Source organism: Myotis daubentonii, chromosome X (genome assembly GCF_963259705.1).
Source record: "Myotis daubentonii chromosome X, mMyoDau2.1, whole genome shotgun sequence".
Lineage (NCBI taxonomy): Eukaryota > Metazoa > Chordata > Mammalia > Chiroptera > Vespertilionidae > Myotis > Myotis daubentonii.
The window spans coordinates 4,858,774-4,865,619 of NC_081861.1; the positions used below are offsets into that span (position 1 = coordinate 4,858,774).

General features: G+C 47.9%; 1 protein-coding gene across 2 annotated transcripts; it reads left to right on the forward strand.

Moving 5' to 3' along the window:
* The first annotated feature begins 412 nt into the window (after positions 1 to 412).
* Positions 413 to 3,851, forward strand: RBM3 (RNA binding motif protein 3). Of its 2 annotated transcripts, none has more exons than XM_059679650.1 (7): positions 413 to 558; positions 1,161 to 1,280; positions 1,499 to 1,605; positions 2,250 to 2,352; positions 2,457 to 2,550; positions 2,999 to 3,082; positions 3,247 to 3,851. In XM_059679650.1, the coding sequence occupies exons 2-6, from the start codon at positions 1,178 to 1,180 to the stop codon at positions 3,054 to 3,056; spliced, it is 465 nt and encodes a 154-aa protein (XP_059535633.1). In that variant the 5' UTR covers positions 413 to 558; positions 1,161 to 1,177; the 3' UTR covers positions 3,057 to 3,082; positions 3,247 to 3,851. The 2 variants fall into 2 exon arrangements, with proteins under 2 accessions (XP_059535633.1, XP_059535632.1); XM_059679649.1 differs by having other exon boundaries at positions 414 to 558; positions 2,996 to 3,082.
* The last annotated feature ends 2,995 nt before the right edge of the window (positions 3,852 to 6,846 follow it).

A 6,846-nucleotide genomic window follows, 5' to 3' on the forward strand; every position in this document is an offset into this window, starting at 1 on the left:
GACACAGAAAATGTTCGGTTTGATGTGAAGGCTGATGACATCAGAGAAACTGGAGGATTATCACCAGGCTCTGGAGGGATCATAAGGTTAGAGAACTAGCAAGTGAATGGAGGTTATGCTAGTAGTGGCTGCCAGGTACGTCGTCAGGGACTTAGAAAAAGACTTATTCTATGGTGAGAAAATCGTGGGAACCAATGGGGAAATGACGTCAAGGAAGTAAGGGCAGGGAAGGAAAGGGATGTGAGAGCCAAAAGGTCCGTGCGCAGAAGAGACGAAAACGGCTGGAGCCAATGGCGGATACTTACGTCATAGTGCCCCGACCACACAAGTCTCCGCCTCCGTTCCCGGAAGCATGCAGAGAACTTGGCTTCCTACGCCCGGCAGACCACTCCTCCCACCTCGCCCTCGCCGGCCTCAGCCAATGAGAGCGTGCGGGGCGACGTTCAGTGACGTGCACGCTACGTACGCTTTATTAAGCGTCTTCCCGCGCGATCTCCTCCTCAGTCGCTCTGCTCTTTGGCGGTAACTGTCCTTTCGGCCCTTTTACTGAACTTCCAGGTAAGTGGTGTCTGACTTAACGGAGCGGCCTCTCCTCGCCTCGCTGGTGTGCGCCGCGCCGGCCTAGAGCAAGGCGTGCAGGTGGGCAGAGGAGCGGCTTCGGACACGTAGGCTCGGGCTTCTTCGAGGCGGGCGGGTCCCGTGCTCCGAGGTTAAATTTTTGGTTTGGCGGGCTGCTGGCGCGCCGGGTCCTGGCACGGGGAGTGCCCGGAGGGGCTAGCGGAGTGACTTGGGCTGGGGTTGGTCTCGGTAGTGACCACGCGGCGGCCGAGAACTGCGGGGGAGGGGGGGGGCTTTTCCCACGTGACCGCCGCCATCTTGTTCTGTGGGCGCACAGTGAACGCATGGACGTTCTGGGCCTGCGCTGTGCCACAAAATGACGGGCGTGGCGGCTGGGATGTTGTGGGCATGCGCGAAGGCGGCCCCCAAATGGCTGCGCCGCGGAATTCCGTCTTTTCGGGCTGCCTTCTTGGTTTCTCCTTGGTGACACCTTATTTTGTTGTTCGTGTCTGTTTTCTGTTCTCTGCATTTTTTTTCTTCGTGCTTTGTCCTCCAGCCTTTCTCCCACTTGCACCCCACGATCTTCCGTGTTCTCCCCACAGGACTCGAATTCATTGCCATGTCCTCTGAAGAAGGGAAGCTCTTCGTTGGAGGGCTCAACTTCAACACCGACGAGCAGGCTCTGGAAGATCACTTCAGCAGCTTTGGGCCAATTTCCGAGGGTGAGCGGTGGGCCAGACCCATGAGAGGGTGGACAGTTACCGGAAGTCTGGGACCCTTGCGTTTCAGCAAACATTGAGAGCAAGGCCAGGGCCCCAGTCCTTCTTGTGCTACTTTTCCTTGCTGGGTTCTTAAGTCTAAGGGGTAGTTCAGGCTTTGGAGAACCAGATAACTTTTAATTGAGGATTGGTCACTTTTTGCTTCCTGCTCTCTTTCTCAGTGGTCGTTGTCAAGGACCGGGAGACTCAGCGATCCCGGGGTTTTGGCTTCATTACCTTCACCAATCCAGAGCATGCTTCAGATGCCATGAGAGCCATGAATGGAGAGGTGAGGCCTTTTACCTGCATTAGGGGTCCTGCCCCCGTCTCTACCACTTCCACCATTCTTTCTGTTTTTCCCTCTGTGTCTGCTAGGGGCAGCGCGGCCACCAAACCCCACAGTGCCCACTCACAGGAGCGTGACTGCCTTCTGTTCTAGGGGGTGGAGGGCAGCGGCAGACAGAGCCGGGCTGCCTGGGAGGCGACGACTGGTCCTGCATGAGGCCGAGAAGCCACCTGTGGATGGTTGACGTGCCCTGGGCTTAGGTAGTAGAGTCTGCAGATCTGCGGGCCTGGCCCGGAGAGGACCTCGTGAGTCTTCTGGGATGGACTCTGAAGCCTCAAACCAAGAGAGGTGTCTATCTAGCCCTAATAGTTGGGCAGCTTAGAGGAGTGGGGAGGAGAACTCACCTGAGTTCAGTCAAGATGTAAGTAGTAGCAGGGGAGCACGGTGGATTCAGGTCATTTTGTGGGATTCTATAGCTCCTGATAAGGCCATTCTGGTCAAAGGAGCTTGTTGTGGAACATAGCACCCAAAACTTGGTGCTCAGCAGGAGTTTCTGGGCTCTTTTGCCCACCTGCCCTGCCCACTCTTGACTCACCACTTCCCTGTGTGACCACCAACTTATCCTCTTTATGTTTCCTCGCACCTAGTCTCTGGATGGTCGCCAGATCCGTGTGGACCATGCTGGCAAGTCTGCCCGGGGCAGAGGTGGTGGCTTTGGAGCTCATGGGCGTGGTCGCAGCTACTCTAGAGGTAATGACAATGGTAAATTTGGTCATGTGGTGTGGGGAAGAGCCACCCATTAGTGGCCTATGTCTGGGATAATTGCAATTTAAATATTTTTTTGTCTACTGTAGGTGGTGGAGACCAGGGCTATGGGAGTGGCAGGTATGACAGTCGGCCTGGAGGATATGGCTATGGATATGGAAGATCCAGAGACTATGGTGGCAGGTGGGTGGCCAAGGGGTTGGGGCACTCGGGTGGTGCTTGCTTTTCTCTCCTTAAGAGCTGGGCTGCCTGGGTGTGTATACCTATCTTACCTTGGTGTTACTAGTTTGTTTTACAAACCGTAATGAAACTGTAAAAACAAATAGGAGGCATATTTTGAGTTGTGTGTAATGCGTTGATGAATTACAAGATCACATAATTGCAGTGTATGATAGGTAACATGTATGTTTTGTGCTGTGGTTGTGTCTATTGCATTAATGTTTAATATGATTCAATGTGTTGTGTGAATTATATACCGTATAATTGTGACTTCTATATAATGTTCACATGCTTAACATAGCCTGTTTTGCACATTAACTATTATAAGATGTGCTGGAATATGTAAATAAGGTTTTCTATATTCTCGGGGTGTCTGATGCATTTCCTGTAACACTGTGTTTTTTCCCAGAAGCCAGGGTGGTTATGACCGCTACTCAGGAGGAAATTACAGAGACAATTATGACAACTGAGATGAGGCATACCACACCTAATGTAGGTGAGACTTGTATGGGAAAACCTGTCTCCCCTGTAATCTGTTGGCCATGGAGATGAGGGGGTGTCCTTGTTGTGAAGCCCTTGTATCTTTTATCAACCCCAGAAGGTAAGCATGTCAGCCTTTCTTCCTAACATCACAGCTCTTCCCCTTCTTACTGTTCTCAGATACACAAAACACAAGGAATAAAACTTCTGATCCAGGATCGTCCTTCCAAATGGCTGTATTTATAAAGAGTTTTGGAGCTGCACTGAAACAACTGTTTTAGTATGTCAACTTCTATTTTTGAATTGAGCTCCCAAGGTAGCTTGTTAAAGACCTTTTAGAAAGCTCCATGTGTTTTTATTTTTCTCTCTCCCATTTAAAGACAAATTCTGGAACATTGAGAGAGTCTGGAATTTTTCCTTTTACCCGTTTTTTGTTTTAAGTCTGAGCTCTCAGGAGTGGTCCTGGCCAAAAATTGAAAATTTTGGCCAGACTGTCTCCCCCTCCCCCAGAAATAATGTGCATCTAAGAGACATTTTTTAAAACTTGTATACAGTGTTTATCATGGTTAAAAAGCAATTTCCAGATATAATTGCAATAAATCAAGAACCTGATTACTTGGATTTTTTTTTACTGAAGATCACTGCCCTGATTATATAGAAGTTTCTTAAAATAATTATGAATGTCATTTTTTTAATACTGGAAGAAAAATATTCTGTTGTGTTTCATGTAGTGTTTAGGATGTCTTTCATGGAGCTGATTAAAAAAATGATACCTAAAATATTGATATTGCTGCTGCTTTTTCCTTACTCTACCTAGCTTGTAATTTAAAAATAAAGATTGGGAAAGGAGACTTTGAGTAAAGAATTTAGGGGGGTGGTGAGCAGGGACTGCTCAAAGGGCAAATAGCTCTAGAGCAGGGGTCCTCAAACTTTTTAAACGGGGCCAGTTCACTGTCCCTCAGACCGTTGGAGGGCCGGACTATAGTTTAAAAAAAAACTGAACAAATTCCTTTGCACACTGCACATATCGTATTTTGAAGTAAAAAAAACAAAACGGGAACAAATACAATATTTGTATTTGCGTGTAGCCCGCGGGCTGTAGTTTGAGGACCGACCCCTGCTCTAGAGTTTGGGGCTGGTATACATATATGAAAAAGAATACTAAACTCACTTTAGAGTGAGGGTCCCAGGAGAATCCTGGTTTAAGAACAAAATTCTAAGCTCAAACTGGATTCTGCTGCTTCCCAGCTATTTGATTTTGTGGGTCATTTAACCTGTGTGCCTCAGCCCCCTGGGCATTTTACCTTTTCTGTTGAGGGTAAAGTACATTTAATAGGCATATACAGCCATTGACAACCATTGGCCAACCCTTGTCACAGATTCAGTGCTAAGGTGGTTGCAATGGCTTGGTCCAGTTTTGTACCTTTGACTAGGCTTGAGTTCCTGGACAACCTGAACTACCTTATGCTCTCATTCCTGGGAAATGCCTTTCATGGACTGATCCTGCCTCCCCAATATAGTATTAGAAAGTGAGGCCTTTGGAGAGTGACGTGGATTAAAATGTCATGAGAGTGAGAACTTCATGATATAATAGTTTGCCTCCTTGCTCAGCTCTGCCATGTGAGGATGCAAGAAGGCACTCTTTTTTTAAAAATATATTCTTACTGATTTCAGAGAGAGAGAGAAACATCAATGATGATTTCAGAGAGAGAGGCATCGATGAGAGAGAATCATGGATCGGCTGCCTCCTGCATGCCCCCAACTGAGGATCAAACCTGCCACCCAGGCATGTGCTCTTGACCAGAATCTTCAGTCTGCAGTCTAACACTCTATCCACTGAGCCAAACCAGCTAGGGTCCACAAGAAGGCATTCTGAAAGGGCCCCACCATAGCTGAACCATGCTGGTACCCTGATCTTCAATTTTCAATCTCCGGAATTGAGAAATTTCTGTTAATAAGCTACCCAGTGTATGGTACTTTTAAAGCAGCCCAAACTGACAGCATGGGTCCCTGTATTGGGAGTGCCAGTAAGGGCAGCCTGCTTCCAGGGTCTGGACCCTCACCATTTGGGTACTTGGTCTGAGTAGGCATTCTGTGCTGGACCTGCAAGGAGCTAAGGTAGTGGACCATTATTACAGCCTTGTTGGAGTGAGGAGGGGTTTCCCTGCACCTCAGAGTAAAGTGTCCTCACCCCCAGTGCAGCCTGAGAATCCCATCAACTAAGTTCTGCAACAAAATAATCCCCTCGCCGAAACCGGTTTGGCTCAGTGGATAGAGCGTCGGCCTGCGGACTGAAAGGTCCCAGGTTCGATTCCGGTCAAGGGCATGTACCTGGGTTGCGGGCATATCCCCAGTGGGAGATGTGCAGGAGGCAGCTGATCGATGTTTCTCTCTCATCGATGTTTCTAACTCTCTATCTCTCTCCCTTCCTCTCTGTAAAAAAATCAATAAAATATATTTAAAAAAAAAAAATAATCCCCTAAATTACATTAATAAATAGCCTCCTAGACCTGAATGACAACTTGATCAACTTGCTCTGCTCTTTTGGTTTCGGAAAGTGCCTTGTAATCCAGCCCAGGGAGGGCGCTAAGGAAGGCCCTAGAGACCTCACAGCTGGTTTTCTCTGGCATTAAAATTGCTAATCAATAAAGTTTCCAGACAAAAGTGCCAATTATTCCTCCACTTCAGTTTTTAGCAGCATCTCACTAATGTGCATGTTTCCCAAGAACCCACAGAAATGAGAAATTCAAACATGTAAAGGTCCCTTGAGAGCCTTGTGTCCCAAGGCCTGTGAAGAGCTATCTTACAAACATCCCATGACCACCCCCACCTCTGCAAGGTCCCAAATAAATCCTAAACCCTGCCCCTCCCGCCCCATGTGAACTGAATCCCTTCAGACCTTGCTTCCTAGCTTAATTTCTTTGCTTCAGGTTCAACGTGTGTAAAATGGAGATAACAGTGGGGCCTTGACTTACGAGTGACCAGACTAACGAGTTTGAGATACGAGCAGTCTCGGCCGATATTTGCTTTGAGTTGCGAGCTAAAATTCGGGTTACGAGCCAGCTTCAGATACCCCACCGCTAGTTGGCGCAGTGAACACCACATCATCAGCCCAGCATCACGTGTCTCACTCGTTCACTTTATGATTTGACATACGAGTAATCTGAGTTACGAGCTCCGTCACGGAACGAACTAAACTCATAAGTCAAGGCCCCACTGTAGTTCCCCAGCTGATGGAGTTAAGGGTCCCTGATACTGCCCCCATTCTAGATGTAGAGGTGTAGAAAACTTCCAAATAGCCTTTCATTTTTTTAAAAAAATATATTTTATTGATATTTCACAGAGAGGGACAGAGAGAAACATCGATCAGCTGCCTCCTACACACCCCCCCACTGAGGACGTGCCCGCAACCAAGGCACATGCCCTTGACCGGAATCGAACCTGGGACCCTTGAGTCCACAGGCCGACGCTCTATCCATTGAGCCAAACCGGTTAGGGCTCATTTTTTTAAAATATATTTTTATTGATTTCAGAGAGGAAGGGAGAAACATCAATGATGAGGGGGAATCATTGATCAGCTGCCTCCTACAGGCCCCCTACTGGGGATCAAGCCTGCAATCTGGCATGTGCCCTTGACCAGAATCAAACCCAGGACCCTTCAGTCCTCAGGCCAATGCTCTGTCCACTGAGCCAAACCAGCTAGGACCTGAAGAACCTTTTAAAATATGCAGTGAATACTTCAGGCATGTTAAAAAAAAACATTGGATAAGGATCACTACC

Coding starts and splice junctions, on each gene's coding strand:
- RBM3 (XM_059679649.1), top strand. CDS start 1,178: ATGTCCTCTGAAGAAGGGAAGCTCTTCGTTGGAGGGCTCAACTTCAAC. Junction 1,281..1,498: donor CTTTGGGCCAATTTCCGAGG/GTGAGCGGTGGG, acceptor TCTCTTTCTCAG/TGGTCGTTGTCAAGGACCGG. Junction 2,551..2,995: donor TCCAGAGACTATGGTGGCAG/GTGGGTGGCCAA, acceptor GTTTTTTCCCAG/AAGCCAGGGTGGTTATGACC.